Genomic DNA, 23,653 nt, shown 5'->3' with positions numbered 1-23,653 from the left:
TGTTCCGAAAAGCCTAGGTTAAAGTCTTCTCCCCCACCACCTTGGACAAACCACTAAGGGCCCGAGGACCTTAGATTCCTCATCTATAACAACAATTGAACTTGATCCTTTGGGTTCTAAGATTTTCTGAACTCATGAACAATACTTGGGAGCTTTGGGCAGACTAGGGAATCATTTGGTATCTATACCGTTGATTCCACCTATAGAGAAAATAACATTGAATATTAGTTTAGGAATGTGAGCTAGTACTGGGTGCAGGGTGGTTAATCTACCCTGCTGATGTGGGTGAAAATCTCTAATGGGTCTGAGTTCACACAGGGCGAGCCCCTTGGTGTCCCAGTGTGATTCTGATGTTGGAATCTGATTTGGTCAATTATTTATGCCACTTCAGGGCAGAAGTATTTGATATCTTGGGTGAGTGTACAGTAGTAGTTGGCCTCATGAGCTAGTAGTGTCAGATTTCGGGGCTGTTGAGGAGGTCTTGAGAGAACTGCAAATGTCTCTTGGCATTGACAGATTAGACCATTTTGTTTTCAGTGGATCAACTGAGGTTAAACTTAAACAAATAGGAGCAGCTGGGAGGCTTTGGAAGGAGTGAGATGTGCACATTCTCAAAAAAAAAAAAAAAGTCTGGGCTCCCTGAGGAAGGAAGGATGAGGTGTGGAACCCTGAACAGCCCCCCTGTGAGGAAGGAAGCGGTTATTTCTCTGCTGTTTTGTTTTGCACGTTCAGTTAAAGAATTCCAGAAGTTGCAGGTTGTGGATCATGACCTCCATTTTTTTTCCCCTCTGTTGCTGCTTGCCAGAGGAAGGGAGGGCGGGTGGCTCTAAATAACACTTTGGCCTTTATGGAAATGTATCAGATGTTCCAGGAGTGAGTTTCGCCTGCTCACTGGCGCTCTCTCTCTCTCTGTCTCTGTCTCTCTCTCTTTCTCACTTTTACTCCGTGTTTGCTTTCTGTCTCCTTACTCGTGTCCTTTCTGTAGGATCTAGTTAGCACTTCTCGCCTTATATAGCAAGGTCTGGTCGTTAACGTTAACAGAAACCTAACAACAGGGAAGGCTGCCAGAGAGCATTAATCAGGCCAGTGTTTGGAATTTCATAAATGCTCTGACTTTGGGTACAAATTGAACATTAAGAACAATACGAAACTGTTTTCTTCCTTCCACTCTCTTCTTCTCTCCCTCTGCCCTCTCTCCAACCCATCCAGCTTCTCTCTCTTTCCCTGTTGTTGAATTCCTCAGCCCTGCCGTTCGCTCGCTGCGTTGGAACTCTGTTGATTTTTGCCACGTTTAATTTTTTATTTCTCTGTCTCTCCGTCCACTCCAAGACCACAGGCGGGGCAGCAGCAGCCGGAGCCAGGACTCTGCGGAGGGGCAGGACGGGCAGGTCCCAGAGCAGTTCTCCGGTCTCCTCCACGGCTCCTCCCCGGTGTGTGAGGTGGGGCAGGACCCTTTCCAGCTGCTCTCTGCCACTGGCCAGAGCCTTCCAGAAGGGTCCCCCGCACAGGGCGCCTGTCACGAGGCCAGCATGCAGCTGGAGGAGACGGCTGTGCGTGCTCCTGGAGCCTCTCCGCCCAGTGTCCTGGACCAGAGTAAGAGAGCGGGTTACCCGGCTGGCCTGCCCACCACCAACAGCCAATCGCACCCCGAAACTTTGACTCACACAGCATCTCAACACCCTGGTGGTGCCGAGGAAGAAAGAGACCGGAGTGGGGCTAGGAGCCGAGCCCCTCCCACCAGCAAACCCAAAGCTGAACTCAAACTCAGCCGCAGCTTGTCCAAGTCTGACTCTGATCTCCTGACCTGCTCACCCACGGAGGACACTACAATGGGGAGCCGGAGCGAGTCCTTGTCCAACTGCAGCATCGGGAAGAAGAGGCTGGAGAAGTCGCCCTCCTTTGCCTCAGAGTGGGATGAGGTAAGGCCACGTGATGTCAGAGGGAGCTGGGCTGGCCACAGCCCACCACAGCTCCCCTGTGTGCCGACTCCTGGGACCAGGACGTGTGGGCCAGGGTTGCCCTGGTTCCTTTGCACTGTGACCAGAGTGTTTCTGACAGCTGTGACGAGGCAAGCCCCAAGTTGCCAGGCAGGGGATCTTATTGCCCAGATGGCAAAGGATAGGTCCATTCATGGTTAAACTGGAGGGTGGCGGCCCCAAGCAGAGCAGGTCTGAGGGAGAGGCAGTTCCTAGAAATGACATGCTGTTTGGAAATATTTGGATCCCATTAGCCACCATGCAGGCAGTCATGCTCACCCTGAAGATGCTTAAGAAGAGCTAGAAAACTTCGTATGAGTCTTCAGGAGGAAGAGGGAAGGCCCAGGGTCAGCTAGGAGCAGGGGAGAGGGTTGGGCTCTGGGAGAAGCTGCTGAAAGAGGATCAGGAGCGGGCTTTTCTAGTCTCCGCTCCTCTGTGATTATTCCTACTGCATTCCCCTGGAAGACCAAACGCCTCTCCCAGCAGAAGCATTCTACCCGTCCCACATTCCCGGGTTGATGAGGCAGAGGGTTAGGTGGTTGGAAAAACAAAGAGAGATTAGAGAGGAGAAAACATTTTGGAGTCTGAGGCCCAGGTTAACTTTCATAACCACTGTTATAGAATAGTTAGAAATATGTACCCGAATATTTTTCAGTGACCTGTGACATGTCTTACTGGGCACAAGAATGTGTTTCTCAAAGATTGGTAAACACCCAGAGAATGTTAAAGTGCTACCCTTGCAGGCTTCTTGCTGAGAGGGAGCTGCCTTTGAAGGGGACTGGGTCTGTCTCCCAAGAACATTTTCAAGAGATGAATTTAGCTCGTAAAGAGGAGGGGAACAGTGCAGCTGACGCGTCCCTTTGAGCAATCTGTAGACTAAATGCCCTACCCAAATCTATTCAGGTTGCAGCTGCAAAGTTATATAAACCAAAGTGAATCCCATTCCCAGCGTGGGAACAGGGTGGGGGCAATTCCTACAGCACTCTTATCTCCAGATAAGATGAGGTTGAGGACTCTGTGTAGTCAGGGACTGAGGAATCCTGTGCAATAGAAAGTTTTCACTGGTTCAGAAACCAAGATTGGATGAGCCTGGACCAGACGCTAGACCACTTAAAGGGAAATCAGTTTGAGTGACAGAGCTCCTGGCCCATGGGAGATTACACACTAGAGTCTGTGTGTTTGTAGGAACGTGTGCTCTGCCTTTGTTTTTCAAAACAGACAAAACAGAGTTTTACTCACTTATAGTCAAGGATAGGATGAGGCAGTTTACGAGTAAGAGAAGTGCGGTGTGCTTCCCGGGGCCGATGGAGAAAAACATCAGTGGGGGTGGGGAGGGTGGAGACAGGAGATGAGACAGAGGGTGGGAAGGGGCTTCAGGAAAGATCTCAGAGACACGGAATTTGACTTGGAATTAAAGAACCAAGTGTTTGGGGGAAAACCAGGTTGAAGCTAGGGGAATGAAGAAAGGGCACTGGTGGAGAAAATCGCGTGAGTGAAGGCGTGGAGCTGGGAAAGCTTAGATCGTTTGGTTTCTATAGAGAGTAGAGTTCGTATAGGGGAGCATAAGGAATAAGGGTAGGGGGCACCTGGCTGGCTCAGTCGGTGGAGCGTGCAACTCTTGATCTCAGGGTTTGAAGTTCAAACCCCACGTTGGGTGTAGAGATTACTTAAAAAAAATAAAATCTTAAAAAGAAATAAGGGTGGAGAGTGAGATTGGGATCACATAGTGGGAGGGGACTGAACAGGAGGCTGAGAAGTGAGTATTTGGTTTGATATCAAGGCAATATCTCAGAATCCTTCAAATGGGCTGGAAGACAGCTTTACCAGTCTAATGAATTACCTCTTCTTTTTGGCTCCATCTCCTGAGCATACCTTTCACCCAAGAGGTCGATAGTGCTCAGTGATTGGCCACAGGATTCCCATGCTCTGTTAACACGCAGCATTGCCAGGCAGTCTAATGGGCTCCACCATTTCCTCCTGGAGGAGAAACATGAAATCACTGAAGCACGGCCCAGCTTAGTTGAAGTTGGCTGTTCGGGCTAATCCACGGTTGTCTCTTGGCCCGTTAGGGACAGGAGGTTCATATGCTCACATTTCTGTTGCAGGTAGAGCTTGCAGGTGGCTACCGTGAACCCTGGAACTGTGTGAGGTCTGGGTGTCCTGGGCCAGTCTGTACTGTGACTGAATGACCGGAAGCACTGTTACACTTTAAATTCAAAAACCTAAGGCAACTGAGGTCTTACTGGAAGGAATTCAGAAGATCGAGATTTGCTCGTATAGAGAATATTAACAGGGCCCTTCATGCGTAATCCTTCATCATTGTTTTTGAGTCATATTATACTTGGTTTTTGTGGATATCTCTGTCAAAAGAGAAACTTCAGAAGTGTTTCCCCCAGTGGTTGGCCCTAGACCCAGGCCTTTGGCAGACTTTCCTAGAACGAGTCATTAGTTAATGGCTGCTCCCCACCCTACCCCTGACCGGTGCCTGAAGGCTGCTTTGCCGTGTCTTGTGCTTGATTTCTTTGTCATCACTAGATCCCCAGGAGGCTGGGGAAAGTTGCTCTGAAGGAGCTTGGGTCCAGCTCAGCTCCTCACTGTGGGGCCCGGGCAGCTGTGATTGCAAGTCTGCCAGGTTGCTCCTAGAAGGCGGTGCAGGGTCATACACAAGGCTCGGGCTCCAGAGTCAGCAGATCCAGCTCTGAGCCCTGGCTCCACCATCAGCTCTTCCTTGTCCCATGAGTGGCCTCAGAAGGCCTCAGCGTCATTTCTGTATTTGTGAAACAGGCAGTCAAATCTGTGTTTCAGAGGCGTTTTTTACCAGTTAAACATGTGTTTAAGTGCCTAGCCCAGTTCCTACTATGCATAAGGTATTGAGTAAATGGTAGCTATTCCTATTATTATTATGCTTGGAGTTTTGGAGAATGGGAACTGAGGCACAGAGTGTCTTCAGAACTTAAGAAAGGCAGAACTTTGTGGGGCTTGTCTGGTGCTGGCGAGGTGACAGGGAAGCAGCAGAGTTCAAGCCCCTCACTTGGTGACGTCCTGAATGACTCTGGCCCACCCCAGGGTTAGAAGAGCCTGCCCAGCCGGGGAAAGTAGGGCAGTAGCCCCCCATTGTTCTTTGAGAAATTAATAAGCCTTCCTGCTAACTCCCGGAGAGGGTAGAAGCTGGAGAGAAATCTGCAGCCCTCTCTACTGTTTCTTTTTCAAATGTATTCTTCTGTATCATGGCCGGCAGTGGCTACCTGATGGGCTGCTTGTTGGGGCTGATGGTCTGTAGCTGGGGGACCTGCACAGCTGGCAGATTGGGAGTCACTTTTTCCAAATACAGACCACTCCTTACAGGTGCTTCATGCAGCCCTTGGTGATTACCCAGAATGAGAGGACTTTGGAAAGTTAGCCTGGTTAAGGTGGAACTCTGAGATGGCATCCATTATGACACTAGCATTCTCCCTAGTTTCCGTTAGATTTTTAGGAACAAAAAATAATAGAGTTTGCTTTGAAAAGAGCTCTGCCTAAGAGGAGATCGAAATCCAAGCTTCAGTAGATACTTTCTCTGTTCACCATTCAAAAATCAAAACGCTCCTTGTTATCTTGATGATGCCTAATAGAATAGGGGCATAATAGAAGGTAAACTGGAAAGCTGTCCATCAATACAACTTTGAAAATATATAGATTAGGAACGGGAAAATCACCTACATCTCTCTACAGGTTAACCTCTATTAACATTATATCCAAATTTGAGGTCTTAGTGTATTTACCGATTTCTAATCTGTGTGTCTTACCTAACTACTGCATTTTGTGGTTATCTAACCATGGCAACATCCATAAGACCTGGATTCAGACCTGAATTGTGAAAGGCACAGTTTCCTGTTGTGTGGCTGTGTCAGAGGGCTAGTTTGTTCGTTGTTGTTGAAGCTGTCCTCCAGGTTGGTGTCGGACACCTTGCAGGGCATCTTCCGTCTGCCCTCGAGCATGTTCCCTACCCTTCTCTACCTGCCTGTGTTCCCCAGAAGGCTCATCTGTGTGACCTGCCTCACGAGGCCAAAGGAATCGTGGGTTGGCTGTGTCCCCCTCCTAAACACCAGCTCTCCTATGAGGGACCTTTCCCTAAAGCTGCTCTCTCTGGGTTCTGCTAACCAGCCCCTCCCCTTGACCCCTCCAGCCTGGGGCTCCTGGCTGTGACTCACTGTCCTCCCTGTTGCTCTCTCTGTACCCTGTCCAAATCTGTATAAATCATCCTTCAGTTGCCCAGTTTGTATGTGCCATCTTTTTCCTGAGGGGACCCTGAGCGACACGGACATTTGTAGCACTGTTTCTCTCCAGTGTAAGCAAGCCGAGATGGCCGTGTGCTGGAGCAGTAAACCCAGCTCATGCATGTAAATTGTAAATTAATCTTCATTTGCAGACGAGCCAGAGGTGGATATTCAGGGTGCTGGGAAGCAGGAGAAATTCATCATCTAACTTGAAGCCTCTCCCGCCTCCGACTGTAGGAAGCCTGTTCCCCTTTCCAGAGCTGGCCGTGTGGTCAGCGCCTCAGCTGTGTGCCCCAGAGCCCCCATCTCCTAGATGTGTCTCCATCCTGTGTCTGCGCCGTGGGGTGCGCCCACGAGCCCACACGGCAGCAGCGGCGGCTAATGTCTGAAGTACATACTGCCTAAGAACAAAAGAACCTTCTGGTCAGATTGTGGCTTGAATGTATGTCGTCTTTGGGGTTAGATAGGTCTCTCACATACCTGCCTTTGAATGAGATTGAAGCTTATGAAAGACAAAACTCCAGAAGGCTGCTTGTCTACTTAGCATAAACATTTGAGTAATTTAAAACTTGGCTGAAGGCTTAAGTGATAAATTTGTTTTGTAATCAGCTTTCTTAAATATTAAACAAGTGGGAAATGGTGAAGAGCAGGGACGTGTGCTTTGTGTGCATTTTGTATGAGCTGAGAATAATTTCCGGCCAGCGGTTTGGGGCACACCCTGGTTTCACCTGAAGTGGTAGCTGAGAGGGGACCCTTGGCTCTCAGATCCCTCGGTGAGCAGGGAAGTGGCAGCGGCAGGGAGGGCGCCCTTCCAGGCCCAAAGGCCAGGTCCCAGCCGCCCCACCCTTCCGGGCGCGCTGTCCAGTTGGAGGCATGATGTCATCAAGAGAAAAGCTGATTGGTTCAACTCCACAGAGGCTTGGTTTGCTTTTAACCCGTGAGGGTTGGGTGAGCTAGAAGAATGGCCTCGATGTAAAATAAAGAGATTGGAGCTTGCGTTTGCGCTGACAATGGCTAAACTTTCCACACCACAGTCTGCAGTTTGTATTGTTCTTTATTATGTAAAGAAGCATGCTGTGTATTCTTTCTGGCTGAGCGTGGCCAGCCCACTCTAGACAAGAATGTGATACTCCTACCTCTGGGGACAAATCGGAGCTTGGAATGTCTGTTTAGTTGTTTCCCTGTATACACAAGTTACAACTTTTGTCCTAGAACCTTGAAATTTCCCTTGGTTTTAAGTGGCCTGCTAAGATTGAGGGCTTTTTGTTGTTGTTGTATTTTAAAAAGAATCTCAGTTTATAGGCAGTCCTGAATAAACAGTTTTGCCTTTCTATCTGATAAACCCAAGTGATTTTGGTTAGCCCAGATTAAAAAAGATACATACGGGCATTTCCATGGCCTTGATGCTAACAGAACCCCATATAGCATTACGGATAAGCCAGCGTTAGTCCTGGCTCTGCGGTAGTGAGGAGAGGACTGGTGTGCTTGACCCCTGCCACACCCCACTCTCTTGGTGACGTCATGCCTCCAAGTGGACAGCGTGTCAGTAAGGGCGGGGTGGCTGGCACCTGGCCTGGAAGGGTGCCCTCGGTGCCGCTGCCTCTTCACTCTGCATGGGGGTCTGGGTGGCCTGGCTGTTGTCTTCCCTGTCTGCATTTCCCTGCTTCCCTCTCCTTTCCAGCTTTCTTCCTGGCTGCTTTACTACCGCTCTACTCCTCCTGCTTCTTTCTTTTCATTTCCTTTTTTCCCCTTTGCTCATTCCTCCCTGTTCCTCTGTGCTCTTTCCTGGCTTTTTACTTCCTCCTTACTATCTTCATTTACTTTTCTTTTCCTTCCTGGTGGCATCAAGGAGAGGCTTTTCTGATAGTCTTTCTTTAGCCTTCTCTGCCTGAAGGGTTGTTCTTTTCTTTTCTCTTTTTAACCGTCTCACCAGCATTCACTCATTTTTGTATTCCACAGAGCATTTTACTGCTTGTGGTGTTAGCTTACTTCCTCGCCCCCACGCCACCCATCCACACTGTCTTCCCCCTGTCCTTTCAGAAATGGCCTGGTTCCATTGAGCCCCATCAGCACAGCACCCATCAAGGATCAGGTAGGGATTTTTTGTACTTGTGAAATTGCCAGAAGATGAGAACTTCCCTTCTTGGCTCGTTTTTGTTTCCTTACATTTTGTTTTTTTCAAACACCAGACCAAAAGCTTGGGTGACAGTGGATGTCAGTGAATATATGAGAAGAATTTGATCTTTAATGCCAGTGCGTACAGATGCCAAGAATCACAGGAACATTTTCTGGGACATTCTTTTTATATACTTTGCTTCTGGTTTTGTATCTGTCTTCCTTCTTTTCTTCTAGTAATGTCATCAGTCAGATACAGACAGAGTGATTTTATATAATTTAGGCAATAGTATTTAGTCTTATTCTAAGCAGTTGTGTTTGAAAATCAAGTAGAGGTATTTTCACAAAATCGACAATAATATAAAATCAAAGCATATTTTTATTAGAATTTTTCATTCATTCAACTAATTTGAATACCTAAGTTTGGGGTATTCTGTTATTCTAATAACTGGGGATGAACAGTGAACAAGACAAAATCCCCTGCCTCGTGTAACTGACATTCTAGAAAACTAGAGGGGAAAGAGAGAAGACAGTAGGTAAAATCATAGTGTGCTTGTTGGTGATAAGAGTGCTAATGAGAAAAATAAAGCTGAGAGGAGGGATAGAGCATGGTGGGGGTGGGGCTGCCAGGGAGGGGCCCTCTGAGAAGGAGGGGCAGAGTGGGGCGTGGCCTGAGCTGAGCCAGCAGGCTGCTTTCTGTTAGTGATTAATTTCTCCTGTCAGACAAATTTCACATTCCATTCTACACTTACATTGTCTTACAAATATATCTTATTACTTGACTTTTACTTTTAACTTCCTTTTGTTCTCTTTTTAGCCACTATTGCCACCCGCTTCTTTTCTCATCTTGTTTTTTTCACCCCTTTTTTCTAGTAATTTGTGTTGGGTGACTTTTTATACATATATGCGTACATGCATGTGTACGTATGTGCATATTTATGTACACGCATACATATATTTCTTAAGCTACTGAAGTAGGATGAAATCTGAATTTGCAAGAATTTCTCAAACTTGGGGGCACCTGGCTGGCTCGGTCCTAAGAGCATACGACTCTTGATCTGGAGTCGTTGAGTTTGAGCCCCACCTGGGGTATAGAGATTACTTAAATAAATAAAACTTCAAAAAAAATTCTCAAACTGTTCACTGTCCTTGTTGTCATCCTGGGCAAGGATCATGGAGTGGGTTGTGGTAGAAAGATGGGATTCTAGGTCATTGTATTAGGAAATACATTTCCACGGATGCATCACATTCTCAAAGCGGAAATAAAATTAAAAACCAGGATTATAAAGCAAGGGAAAGGAAATCCAAAATTATTTAGACCAGAAGATGGCCAGGAATATAGAAAACAGAGATCCCGTGAGAGGAGGACAGATGATTAGGTGTTCACGGAGTCAGGGCAGGTGAGTCCGAGTATCAGCACCGTCGTTTTGGAACTCAGAAAGGGTGCCGGGGCCCTAAAAGGCATCTTAAGGGCTGATGAATCTGAAATGCTTCCTCTTAGTAATCAAGCCCACAGATTCCAAACAGGTTATCGCTGCCAGTTAGAGGGGGCGATGCTGGGGGCCTCAGATGTTCTCTGACCCAGGGTGGACTTGGGGAGGTCGGCGTGGAGGGAGCTTCTTAGACACCAGGGATGGAGGTCGTCTTTGTTTGCACATGTGCACACATGTGTGTACGTGCAGGCTGTGTGTTATTTCGGATGGTGAATTACATTACCTCTGGTGTGTCCGCCTGGGGGTGGGGGATGTCTCGGTCAGCCATGCGCAGAGACTATGGCTGCCTGGTTAGTGAATGCGTAGTGCATGCGGGCTTGGGTCTGGTTGGGGTCAAGATGCCAGGCGTTGTGAGGCCTCTGGTCTAATCTGTGCTCCTGCCCAGATGACCTGCCACTGGCTGCTTTAGCCCTCATGTGAGCCCTGTGAAATGTAGCAAAACTAGCTGGCTTCACTATATTCTCACAAGACAACTATGTTTCTGTGGTTTTTTCCTCCATGAAATGAATAGGCCCCAGAGAAGTTTAATTTGTTTAGAGATATGCCCTGCGGTCAGAGTGGCAGCTAAGTAATTACCTGGCCAGAAAGTGAGGGACGGGCTTTTTTATTATATAAGGACCAGAGGAAAGCAACTAAGCTGGACCTCCCCTGCAACACAGAGCTCTTTTCTGGACCCCAGTGTTTCGCCAGGACCCTCAGAGATGTGCTCTGTGTTTCAGCTCTGTGTTTTCCTGGATGGCTGCCCTCTCTGCCTAGGGTTCTTTTACTTTTCTTTGTCCCGCTTTCTTCCCATGGATGTTCCCTTTTGATGCCTCCAGGTGAGTAGCCAGTGGGTAAGAAGGATGCTTGTGGCCTGAAGATTGAGGGCAGGGCCGAGATGCTAAGCAGTCTCTCTCAGGCATCCCGCCTCTGTCTTGCTCACGCGCTCTAATGACCCAGTCTCTGGCGCCACAGGGCCCACCTGTCCATAACTCAAGACAGCGTGTTTATTTGTCTGGACAGGTGGAAAACTGCCTAAGCTCACTAGGGGCCTACAAATGACAATTTGTCTGGCAGTCTGTTCTTGCCTGTCCTGATTTAAACAGCCAGGAAGCCATCGTAAACTCAGTTGAAATGGTGTGGTTTGTGTAAATGTTCCGGTTCCTTTCCACTTTGGAGCTAGTTATTTTCAGCAGAGCCACCCCCAAAGACCCATGGGAGGATGCCTTGTGTCGGTTATGCAGTGGGTGTGCATTCTGGAGTTTGCTGCCGGGGAGTAGCTTCCCTCACTGACGCCCGGAAGGTGGATGAGTTTATCTCCAGGGGCTGGCTGCGCCCTCTTTGCTGACCCAGAGGATAGGGGGGACCACCATGGAGCCTGGGGTGTAGTGGCAGAGGAGAGTACTTCAAGGGTAGGAATTGCCAAAACCCAAGGTGTTGACCTGTGCTCTGGGAGGGAATAGTTGTCTTAAACAGCCTTCCTGTCTAACTGCATATAGATGTTTAGGCAAAGCCAACCCTGGAAATCGAATTTTTATACACTGGGGATTTTTTTTTTTTAAGTTCTAATACTCAGTATTATATGGCTGAAATTTAAAAGGTACCAAAGAACATAGAATTTTTTTAATGCCTCCCTCCCTCCCTGTCCTCCAGACACCCAGCTCCTCTCCTGAGTTTTTTAGTATCCTTCTAGAAATATTTGTGCATTTATAAGCATTTTAGACATGTCATGTATTTTTCTTTTTAAGACAGGTGGTACCATATTCTGCATACTGCTCTGAACCTTGCTTTTTTCATTTAATAATCTATTTTTGAAAATCATTCTAATTAAGTACATAAAGTGTTTCCTTTTCTTTTTTTTTTTATATTTCATATGATTCCACAGTATGGATATACTTAATCATTTATTTTAAAAGTTTTCTCTAGATGGATATTTTGGATGTTACTCAGTTTCTACTAATTATAAGTAGTACTGCAATGCATATCCTTATACAAAGTCATTTTAAATAAATTTCTTGAGGATAAACAGCTGTGTTAAAGGGTTTATGCATGTTAAATTTACTCTCACACTCACAACTCTAAAGAGAGCCTGTTTCTTGACACCTCACCAACCTGGGGGTGGTCAGCTTTTTAATCTCTTTTTGGTTAAGAGATTGGTAATGTTATCTTGGTATAGTTTTCAAGTGGGTGTCTTTTTTATTATGAGTGAGGTCAGCATCTTTTCATGTTTAAAAACTATTTTTCTTTTCTGGGTTCTGCTTGTTCCTTTGCTTTCTCCTTTGCTTTCTCCTTTGCTTTCCTTCGCTTTGCTTTGCTTTCCTTTCCTTTCCTATTCCTTTCCTATTCTTTCCTTCCCTTTCCTATTCTTTTCTTTCCTTTCTTTTTTAATTGCTGTTGTCGTTTGATCTCTTTCTTTGAATTTATAGAAGCTCTTTATATTTGAAGAAATTAGCCCTTTATAATACAAGTTGTCTTTTGGCTTTGTTTATGGTATTTGATGGGTTTTTAAAAATTATTATTGAAGTATCATTGACATATAACATTATGGATTTTTTAACATACAAAAATTTATTTTTTAAAAGATCTTATTTATTTACTTGAGAGAGAGAAAGAGAGGGAGGGAGAGCACAGAGGGAGAGAGGGAGAAGCAGACTCCCCGCTGAGCAGAGAGCCCGATGCGGGGCTGGATCCCAGGACCCTGAGCTCATGACCTGAGCCCAAGGCAGACGCTTAGCCGACTGAGCCACCCAGGCGCCCCAATATACAGAAATTTAAAATTCTGTATAGTTGAATCAATCTTTTCTTTAATGACTTCTAGATTTTGTGTCCTAGTTAAAAAAACCTTCCCTACTCAGATTACCAAAAAACAAAACAAAACAAACTAAAAACAAAAAAACACAACACTTTCTTATTCTCTTCTACTACTTTCGTGGTTTTATTTTTCAGGTTTAAATCTTTGTTTCTTCTGGAATTTATTTTTATCTAAGAGGTGATAAGCATCCTGTTGACTTTTTTCCAGCTTTATTGAGGTGAAATAAAATTATAAGATATTTAAAGTATACAAGGTGATGATTTGATATACATATACATTATGAAAGGGTTCCCCTCATTGAGTTAATTAACACATCCATCACCTCACATATTTCCCTCCTCCTCATTCTCCTTCTTTTTTGCGAGAACATTTAAGTTCTACTCTATCAGCAAATTTCAATGATACAATACAGTGTTATCAGCTATAGTCATTGTGTTATGTATTAGATACTCAGACCTTACTCATCTTATAACTGAAAGTTTGTACCGTTTTACCAGCCTCTCCCTATTTCCCCCTCCCTGCAGCCCCTGGTTCTATAAGTTGGAGTTTTGTTGTTGTTGTTGTTATTTTTTAATTTTGGGTTTTTTTTTTTTTTACGGTTCCACATATAAGTGATACCATACAGTTCTTATCTTTCTCTGTCTGGTTTATTTCACCTAGCAGAATGTCCTCCAGGTTTTTGGTTTTGTTTTTGTTTTTAATATCCTCCAGCTTTATCCATGTTGTAGCAAATGACAGGATTTCCTTCTTTCTTAAGGCTGAATAATATTCCATTGCATATATACATACTACATTATATATACATAATTATATATAAATTATATATACATAAGTTATACATACATAAATGCACATTACTGTATTTCCTTATTCTGTTCATCAACAGACACTTAGATTGTTTCCATACTTTGGCTGTCGTGAATAATGCTGCTATGAACATAGGGATGCATATATCTCTTTGAAATACTGATTATTTCCTTTGGATATATACCCCAAAGTGAAAATGCTGGGTCATATGGTAGTTCTGTTTTTAATTTCTTTTTTATTATTTTTTAAAGATTTCATTTATTCATTTGAGACACAGAGATACAGAGAGAGGGAGCATGAGTAGGGGGAGAGGCAGAGGGAGAGGGAAAAGCAGGCTCCCTGCTAAGCCAGGAGCCCGATGTGGGACTCGATCCCAGGACCCCAGGATCATGACCTGAGCTGAAGGCAGATGCTTAACCATCTGAGCCACCCAGGCGCCCCTCTGTTTTTAATTTCTTGAGGAACCTCCATACTGTTGTCCAGAGTGGCTGCACCAGTTCGCATTCCCACCAGCAGTGTGCAGGGAGGGCTCCCTTTCCTCCACATCCTCGCCAACACTTGTTATCTCTTGTCTTGATCATAGCCATTCTAACATGTGTGAGGTGATCACTCACTGAGGTTTTGATTTGCATTTCCCTCGTGTTGAGTGAAGTGGAGCATCTTTTCACATCAGGCCATTTGTATGTCTTCTTTGGGAAAATGCCTCTTTACATCTTTTGCCTTTTTTATTTTATAATTTTATTTTAGAGAGAGCAAGTGAGAGGGGGAAGGGGCAGAGGGAGAGGGAGAGTCTCAAGCATACTCCACGCTCAGTGCAAGCCCAGTGTGGGGCTTGACCCCGCGACCCTAAGATCACAACCCAAGCTGAAATGGAGAGTTGGACGCTCAGCTGACTGAGCCACCCCAGGCGCTCCTCTTTTGCCCATGCCCATTTTAAATTGAATTGGTGTTTTTAGTTAGTTTGTTTGTTTTTGGTTGGGTTTTTCTTGTTTTGTTTTTTTGTTTGTTTGCTGTTGAGTTTAGGAGTTCCTTGTATATTTTGGATATCAACCCCTTATCAGATATGTGGTTTGCAAATATCTTCTCCCATTCCATAGGTTGCCTTTTTATTTTCTTGATGGTTTCCTTCACTGTTCAGAAGCTTTTTCGTTTGATATAGTCCCATTTGCTTATTTTGCTTTGGGTTACAAATCCAAAAAATTGCCAAGACCAAACAACCTGCTGATTTTTAGCAACTATTTGATCTAGCCCACAGTTTGATTCAGTTTTCCAGGTAAGGAAACTAAACTTCTAAGAATTGAAAGGACTTGCTTAAGGTGTTAGAGTTGATAAATGAGGGAGGCCAGTTGGAGCTACAGCTTCTAAGTCTTAATAAAATTGAATTTAGAATAGAAGTGAGCTGAAGTATTGTTTTCACATTAATTTACAGTTACTCTTCAACTCCTCTTGTTTCATTCAACCCAACTTATCACAGCACTGTCTTACTTTTCCTCCCCAACTCCAGACAAAAATGTTGTCGTGCGTATAAAGGAAAGAGACTTGGGAAAGGGAACTCCTGAGAGGAAACATGAGTTTTTCATTTTACTGTTAAAGCTCAAAGCATTTCTTCCCCCTTCCTGCTGTCCCAGATGGAGGACTCTTAGGTTTGGGATCTTTTCTCCTTTTGTTTTTATTTTGTCTGGGACTTGCAGAGTGATGTGGTGATTTCCAGCAAATTCTCCAATTAAGAAATTGGAGGAAATCTGAATTACCATGTCATCCACCTGCCTTAAAGACAGTCATTTCCATGTTCTCTAAAAGCAAACTTCTGGCTTCTCCTTGGAAACTCCAAGTGGCTGCCTCTGCGGCCCACCATTACTTGTGTGAAATCTCAGAAAGCCCTTTCTCGTTATCAGCCATGATCTGTGCCTCCACCCGTCAGTTCTGGCTCTCCCTTGAGGGTCAGGCACGCTGTCCTGCTTGCTGGTTGTTCGGATGTTTGAAGCTGCAGTTATGTCCTCCTGCTCTCACACCTCCTTGTTTCCTTACCAGTTCCTTCTCCTTTTCCTCAGATGACTCGTTCTCAGACAGCATCTGCCCTGGCCGTTGATGCATCCAGGTCATCAGGTCCTCTTGAAGTTGTGTGACATCATTAGGGATTGCATTATACAGCATGATGAGATTTTACTTGTCACACGGCACCTGATAATGCCTCATCAAGGAGTGGTAATTGCCTCCTACTCTCCTGAAAAATTAAGGGGATGAATGTGTCCGTGAGCCCAAATCAAGGACTGCATACGCGATCCCTCTAGAGCCCCTACACCCTCACCAGGAGGCCTTACACAAAGCCACTCTGTGAAGTGACCGAGAGCTGCGTTTTGCCTCGGGGAGCTTCTGCCTGTGCTTCCTGCCTGGGAGACACAGCTGAGCCTCTCCCCTGTTGCGCTTTTTGGCAGAATCAATGTAGGTCTTCCCTGCACCCCAATACGGAACAATGCCTGTGACTACCCTCCTCCTCCCAACAGAATATCCTGCTCTGGGTCCCTGAGCCTTTCTGAGGCATTGTTTGGCCGCTGCAGAACTCACCATGCCTTTAATTTGCAGGGAGATATGCTTTTGTCTCAGTTTTTCATTTAAAATCAATAGGATAGATGAGAACTAGGAAAGCCTGTGTTGTATAAGTGACCCCTAACCCTGTAAAGGCCCTATTTAGATTGAAGGAGTTACCCCAGTGACCAGTGGTGGGGACCAAGAGCTCAGTTCTGGGAGAGGAGAAGGTCCAGTCCCTGCTGTAAAAAACAAAAGGCCTGTAAAGGGTTTTACAGGCCCTGTAAAGAGTGTCTCAAACCCTCATTTGCTCTTGACTCTGAACTCTTCCTCTTCTTCCCTCCTGTGTCAATCAGGTTTCTTCCCACAGTCTCTCCCCTTCCATTGCAACCCACCTCCCCTTAACAGCTACCTCCTCAGTATTCTCCAGCTTGCCTTTGGGTTCTCCTCTAGTCCTTCTTACTTGTGGCTGCTTTTCACGATCTTAAATATTTTGTGTTCCCTCCGCTGACCAAAAACCACCTTTGGTCCCTTACTGCTACAGCACAGAGTCCACATTCTTTGGCCTAGAGTTCATGGTTCTCCAGGGAGAGTGAGCCCAGGGTGTAGCTTCTATACCTGGCTTTCTCTCGCATCTTCTACTCTATTTTTTCTGGCTCCAGGCAATTCCTTCACCCACATTTTGCTCCACACTTTGGTTTATACCATTTTTTTCCTGTTGGAATGGCTTTCTCAATTTCTTTTTGTTGCAATTCCACCCTTTCTCAAAGGCTTGCTCATTCATTCATTCAACACATTATCGAGAACCCGTTGTACACCAGACATTGATCTAGGTGCTGAGTGTACAGAAGCGAAATAGCAAACAAACCCTCAGCTTTTGAGGGACTTAGAGTCTTAAGGGGAGAGACAGATATTAAACAAGCACAAACAAAAATATTTCACAAATGAAGGTAAGTGCTCTCGAAGAAGAACATAGTGCTGTGAGGGGTGGGAGGTGGGGTAGGCACCATTTAGATTGAAGGAGTTACCCCAGTGACCAGTGGCAGGGACCAGAGAGCTCAGTTCTGGGAGAGGAGAAGGTCCATTCCCTGCCGTAAACCCACCTTTGGCTGTTAACTCCTCAGGCACCGGTTGGCACTATGGGCATTGCTGATCTTGTTTTTTTTGTGCTTGGCCTGTCTCCCTGACGAGATCAGAGACATTTCAGGGGTAGTAATCAAGTTCATTTTTACAAGCCCTTAGGTTCCCTTTCCCAGAATGGGCACTTAGAAATGTGAGCCAGTGACTAAGGACCTCAGGTGTTGGAGGTCCTGAGTCCTTAAAATGTCATGTCCACTCCAAAGAGCTCAAGGTTTGGATTGCTAAAGACCTTGCCACGCTTGGGCATAGATCTCCTTTTCTTCTCGAGGGAAATATAATAATTAAGTCCTTCTCCATCTCAACCTTAAATTTGAATTACCTTTTTCATTCTCTAGTAATAAATAATAGCCCTTTTGCACCACCACTGAGGGATATAGAAAATACGTGGTATAATTTGCTTCGCAGATGGGAGCATAGAAATTTATGGGTTTTAGGAGAGGTTTATTGCTAATGTTTTGTGAGGATTTCTCAATTTGATAGATTAGCCCCTCCCCTTAATATTTTTTAAGTTGAAAACGTTTTACCAAAACATTCTGACTTTGAAAGGGAGGGCTGAATTTGACATTTAAATGCCAATATAAGTTTTAAGCTAACTCCATTTACTGCCTGCCCTCTCATACATAAAATAGTTAACATTTATAAAGAATGTTGAGAACAGAAGCCCCCTTGGAAATGTCACAGTGGATGTTACAACCCTTTCTGCTTTCCAGTAGCATATATTTAAGTCAAGAACAAAAATAGGTTTGGCCTGTTCTTGGCCCTTAATCTTTTGAATTAGATTGAGAAGAGAAAAGAACCAAACCAGATACAGGATATTTTAGTTGAAATACCAGCTTCTGCCCAGGTAGCTCCATCTGTCCCCGTAGGTCTCCAGAAGGGCTTGCTGCGGTAGAGTGAATGCATAACGAAACAAACCCTTAGCTGAGTCCATGTGTTTAAAGCCATTTACAGGCTTTATAGGCACTTACTCGATAGAGCAGAAGAGTTAGCATCTCTGACATATATGAATGCTAGTGGAATTGATTTGGCTAAAGAGAAAATTTCCCAAAGCCCATTTTTTAAAAATCAGAAATATTGGCTGCTGATCTAGAAATAAGGTCCTTGATGAGTCTCCCCCGTTGGGGTATTAACCCAGAGATCTGGCCATGCTCCAGTTCAGATAATGCTGTTTCTCTGTGCTAAATTCCTCCTGAAGGTTCAATTAGATTTGGCCTTTATTCATCCTGGGCAATGACTGGAAAACTGCCAGTTTCTAAGGCCAGAGCTTAGCGATGGATGCATTTGTTTCACTGCCGACAAAGATTTCAGTGTAAAACGTCCCAGGCCCTTGAGGGTAGAAACAGAGAGTGGTCTCAATGAAGAACAAGTCTATTGGCCCTCTCGCTGAGATGGGTTAACATCTCTCTGGGCTCTGGAAGGGGTTCGCTTGCCAGGATGGGCCTGAGCAGGCTGGATTTTGCTGCCTATTCGGACGCCATTCCTGGGAGAGAGGTCTACTAATTTAAGTGTTTTATTTGAAGTCATCAGTGGTGTTACCACCGCAGTTCCTTTGGTCAGTCATTACACAAAGCAACATTTACTGGGTCTTGACATAGCTTGTGGAAAACGCCACCTGCATTTGGGGAGCATTGTGTACCCCTACCAAGTTTGGGGCCACACCCTTTACTGAATTTAGTTTAGACAATGCTTCCTACTTGGATTAATTAAAATATATTTCCAAGCCTTTGTAGGCTTCGCATGACTTGGGTCATTGCATCATTTGCTGAATTTTATGTACTATGGTAATTGTGTCTGTATTTCTTCAGTGTTGAGCTGAAGAAGGAAATGCAGCATCATAAATCTGATGGGAGCTTAGTTAGAGGCAGTCGAATCTACAAAGGTGAGGGCTCCACATTCAAAGAAAGGAAGCCTGAGCTGAGAGTGTGACTGACCCCTGTAAACTCACAGAAGGACTACAGAGGCCAGTCACAGCCCCGTTCCCAAATCCTAGAACAACGAGGGAAAACACAGATGCGGAACCTTAAAGGTGGTGTGTTAGAACGAATAAAGGAAAGCACTCGCTTTCCCCAGGTGGTAGTAAGTAAGCCTGTGGGACTTACTCCCCGGTGAGTAGGTGGAACACGTTGGCTCAGGAACTGTCTCGCCATGAGTAACAGGCGAAAAGGCACAGGCTGGCCACCTAGGAGCCCCGTTGCCAGCCGCGCTGCCAGTGGCCGTCCAGGCTGCTTGTTACAGGATGCCAGCTCTGTGTCAGGCGCTGTGCTGTGTTGGGTGCAGGGGGCACAGGTAAGGACACAGCTTTTGCTCTTCGGGAGCTTCCCTGAAGGACGCGGGGGTAGCTCCTGAATTCTGTATAAGGAGGGTTTGGGGGCAGTGGTCTGATTGGAAGTAGGGGCTTGTCTTAATGATATGCTTCACTGTTTTTACTTAAGTTTTATGTGTTAGATCAACAAAAATCATTTCTAAATATGCTTCTCTTTGTACCTCATGTGAGACTAAGAAGATCTTAGTTGTTTATATAAGAATTTTTCCTTTGGGTTGGCTTGGCAAGGGACTATTGAGATTACAGGTGGGTAAATGTGCCCCAGTCCCTGGTGCCCCTCCTTGAGGCGGCGTTGCTGGACTCCATTTCCACCTGTTTAATCTTAATGCCACATGCACATATGGGTCTTAGGGTGGTGGTTTGTTTTAATGAGTTCCTTTCTACCTCAAGCCCGGCCACATACCGATCAGAGGCTGCCAGCCTGGGTCTGTCAGAGATCAGACAGCTTCACCTCTCTTCCCAGCCCCACAGTTGATTTGTTGGTGATTTTGAACAAATGATGGTCCTCCCTGGTAACAGTTTCTCCTTCTGTAAAATAAAATAAAAGAGAAATGTTTCGGCAGGTTCCCCGTGGAACCTGGAAGGTCAGTGCTTTGCCTAGGACGCATGAGGAGATGCGTCCAGAAGCCCAGGCTCTCGGAAATACGGTGGTGTCATCAGTGGCTGCCCTTCACAGGTGGCTGCCCCACCTCTCCCCCCTCGCATCCTGCTTTGCATTCGGAGCAGTGAAGCTGTTAGCACAAGGCTCATTTAAAACCTCAGTTGAGGAGGTTATCATAGCATCCTTAATTCTAGTGAGCGGCTCCAGTTTTCCCCTCAGCGGCTGGAGTGATTAAATGTCATACTGTATCAAGGGAGTACCAGTTAAGAACATGGATTTCATGCTGGGTGCTTCCACATTTTTTGGTTGGTTTTGGACATAGTACTGACCTACCTTGGCAGCCCCTTTAATTCGGACATTCGTTGAATCGAATCGGACTGACCAGCCAGAGGATCTCAGGGCCAGGACTGCTGTCAGGGCTTCACCTGCTCTGTCACAGTCGGCCTGCTGGAGCAGCTAACATGTTGCCCACATTTCTCGTCACGCTGCCCAGACAGCCAGGCAAGATAGTTTAGCTTCGAGCCACAGTGCTGCTTTGACCCATTGTAAAATGTCTGAGCCTGGACAGTTGCCCAAATACGAGTTCTCTCCTTACAGGTTAGTAAACTGAGGCACACAGAGGATGTGACCTACCCTGAGTCTCACAGGACCTTTGACAGGGCCCAGACCTCTGTTGCCTAGCAACATCTTTGGGAGAGAGTGGACACTGTCGATTGTTCAACAAATGAGCAAACTCAGATCTCCTGGGATGTGTTTGAGTAACAGTTCATTTTACCTTTTTTGGTTTAAACTGTCAGCCTACCAAATCTCCTTCTGGTTCAGTGACTGATCTAGAGTGTTAGAAGATTCCACCTGTTTTCTTGAAACAAACGATCACCCTTTCTGTTGCAAATGCCAAGTGGAAAATTTAACCTCCTAGTTGCTCTTTCCCTCATTTATGGCCCTTTCAAGCAGTGGTCCTCAAGGTGTGATTACAGACCAGCAGCATCAACTGCACGTAGGGACGGGACAGAAATGAGAATTTTCGGCTACTGAGTTGACCCTCTGGGGGTCAAAAATGGCTCTCCAGGTGATTCTGCTGAAGTCTAACAGCCACTGCTTTAAGAGCCCTCTTGGCAGGGTTTCCTCCAGCGTGGGGTTGTATAACATTAGTAATCAAATAAAATGTAATGCAAGTTTTATCTGACACATTTAATATTTCCGTGGTGGTTATTGTGCTAGCGGTAATTAGGCAAATGAAAAGCAGTTCTTATAAGTGGCTATTAGGAGTATTACCCAGGCAAATCAAGTTTTTATAGTTTTTTTATTCCTCTCTTAGCTCTCTAGTATCTGACAGTGGCCATGCTGTTGGCAGTTTCCCTCATTACACAGATATACATCCTTCAGACACCCACAGAGATAACACTCATTCATATTCAGCTCTAATTTCCCAATTGTTGTGGTTTCCTGTGACCATCTATCTTAGGTTGAGTTCCCCCCAAAAGCAGGATTTAGATGCAAATCGTTTATTTGGGAGGTGATCTCCGGAAGCACTGGTGGGAGAATGGGGTCGTGAGAAAGAAAAGAAAGCAATAAAGGGTTTGTGATCATGGGGTTACCTCTCTGGGCCCTGGGGCTCAGCCCCGCTGGGAAACTGACAGATGGCCTCAGTTATCCCAATCGAGGGTAGAGGGGGCTGGGCTATTCACCACCGCCAGTCAGTCTGGGTGAGAGCCGCTCCCTTAGTGGGAAGAGGGGCAGGACATTACTGCCCTGGCACTTCCAGTCTGCTCAGGGTATGGGCCCGAGGGCTCTGGCGGCCAGAGAGAACCCTCAGAGAGTTGCAGGTACTTGCAGTCTCGAACTGTCTGATGGGCAGGCTCCGAAATGGTGAGTGCCAGGTCCCATCAGCAGTCCCAGGCTTTCTTGGATGCACCCCTCCCCCACTCCCCGGGAGGTCGTTGTGGAGCACCACCACTATCCCTCTTGGCACTTATCAGGACAGACCTGCTCCTGGGGTCCTGGTTCTGGAGGGGATGTGGCAGGCAAGTACTCAGGGGCCTAAAAGCAGCTGCAAAGGGTGGTGTCAGGAGGAAGGGAGAGGGTGCTGTGAGAATACTCTGGATCTTAGAGTCTGGGCCAGGGAGAGGGCAGGGTGGAGTAAATGAAAAAATCTGGCACTTTAAGTGGCTGACATTGGGTGTCTTTGGTGGAGAAGAAAAGGAAAAGCAGAGGGTTCTGGGCACTGGTAAGAGGGGTAGAAGGCAGAAGAGAAACTTAAATTTCTTGTCAGCAAAGCCTGGCATGCCCTTTCCCCCAACCCCGAACGGCACTCTCGACCCGCCCACTCTTGGGTTCTAGTCTCTCGAGGCTGCAAAGGGCGGTCAGAAGCCAGCCAGGCTGAGAAGAAAGGCGGCCATGTGCCAGGCCTCCCTTTGGGTGGATCTGTTGGCACATTGTGGTTGCTTGCCAGGCTGCAGAGATAGAGGAACCAGAATTTTGCGTTCTTACTAAGGTCGTCCTAACTCAATTCTGACGGGTCCACGATAAAGGGAGAAAATTAAGTACAATGAGGAGTGTCATGGTAGCACTGCTGGGGTTTGGTTACCAACTGCCTTTATTCTGATTATGTCTCTTCTTTTTTTGTGCTTCATTTTCCTTTCTTCTATAAAATGAAGGGGATAGTTTTCATGTTAATTTAAAGTTCTTTTCCTGTATTCAGATTTTTTGTTTTGAAATAATTATAGATTCACAGGGAGTTGTGGAAATAGTACAGAGAGATCCTTTACTCAGTGCCCTTCACCCAGCTTCTGCCAGTGGTAGTATATTCCATAACCCTGATAACAATATCAGAACCAGAAAAGTGACGCTGGCATAATCCACACACCTTATTCACATTTCACCAGTTTGACGTGTGTGTGTGTGTGTGTGTGTGTGTGTGCGTGCGTGCGCGTGCGCACACGCGCGCACGGTTCTGTGTGGTTTATTAGCTGTAGGTTCATGTAACCACCACCACAATCAAGATCAGAACTGCTCTGTCACAAAGCTTTCCCTCATACTCCCATCGTGTTCATTTCTAAAGTCCTTACTTGCCGTGATGAAAAGTTGGCGACGGTATAATGTTCCCGTGATCCAAATTAGGAGGGAAAATGGCCTACAAACTTCCTAAGTTAGGGACCACTGCCCTGTGTCCCGTTGTAGACGTGCGCCAGCGCAGTGCTCTGCACAGAAGCTATTTTCCTGAGAGAGGCAAGTGCCCAGGGATGCAGAGAGCTAAGGGTGAGAACGCTCATCTCTCTCTGAGGCCCTTTCCCTTCAGGGTCCAACCTCTGGAGGCTTCAGTATCTTCCACAAAGGTTGCTCCATGTGCTGCCACTTCCCCGACTTGCAAAGTCAGTAGCGTATCTCAGCAGAGAGGCAAGAAGCAAGGTTTAGGCCCTGTATTGCCCATCTCGTTTCCTTGGTCAAGTTACTTAACCTCTCTGAGCCATCCTTTCCTTCCTCGCCAAACCGGTTAGGGCGCAAGGGCTGAGTTTGTCGATCCTCGTACCACCAGCTGTACTCACTTATTCCCACTTCTGGGAGCAAAGAGTTTTTGAAAAGGAGGTTAGGGGTTTTGTACTTCACAGTTTTGACTAGGACCATC

The 23,653-nt window shown here is 46.0% G+C and overlaps 1 protein-coding gene across 14 annotated transcripts in view; it reads left to right on the top strand.

Moving 5' to 3' along the window:
• ANKS1A (ankyrin repeat and sterile alpha motif domain containing 1A) overlaps positions 1–23,653 on the top strand; it is a 180,221-nt gene that overhangs the window by 105,846 nt on the left and 50,722 nt on the right. For all 14 annotated transcript variants that reach the window (XM_078055457.1, XM_078055458.1, XM_036096154.2 and 11 more), the window contains one exon: positions 1,330–1,919. In XM_078055457.1, coding sequence (XP_077911583.1) covers positions 1,330–1,919 — 590 coding nt within the window. The remainder of the gene's footprint in view (positions 1–1,329; positions 1,920–23,653) is intronic.

The sequence above is a fragment of the Halichoerus grypus genome, chromosome 9 (genome assembly GCF_964656455.1).
Source record: "Halichoerus grypus chromosome 9, mHalGry1.hap1.1, whole genome shotgun sequence".
NCBI classification, from domain to species: Eukaryota; Metazoa; Chordata; class Mammalia; order Carnivora; family Phocidae; genus Halichoerus; species Halichoerus grypus.
This window is presented reverse-complemented; position numbering and strand designations above follow the sequence as displayed.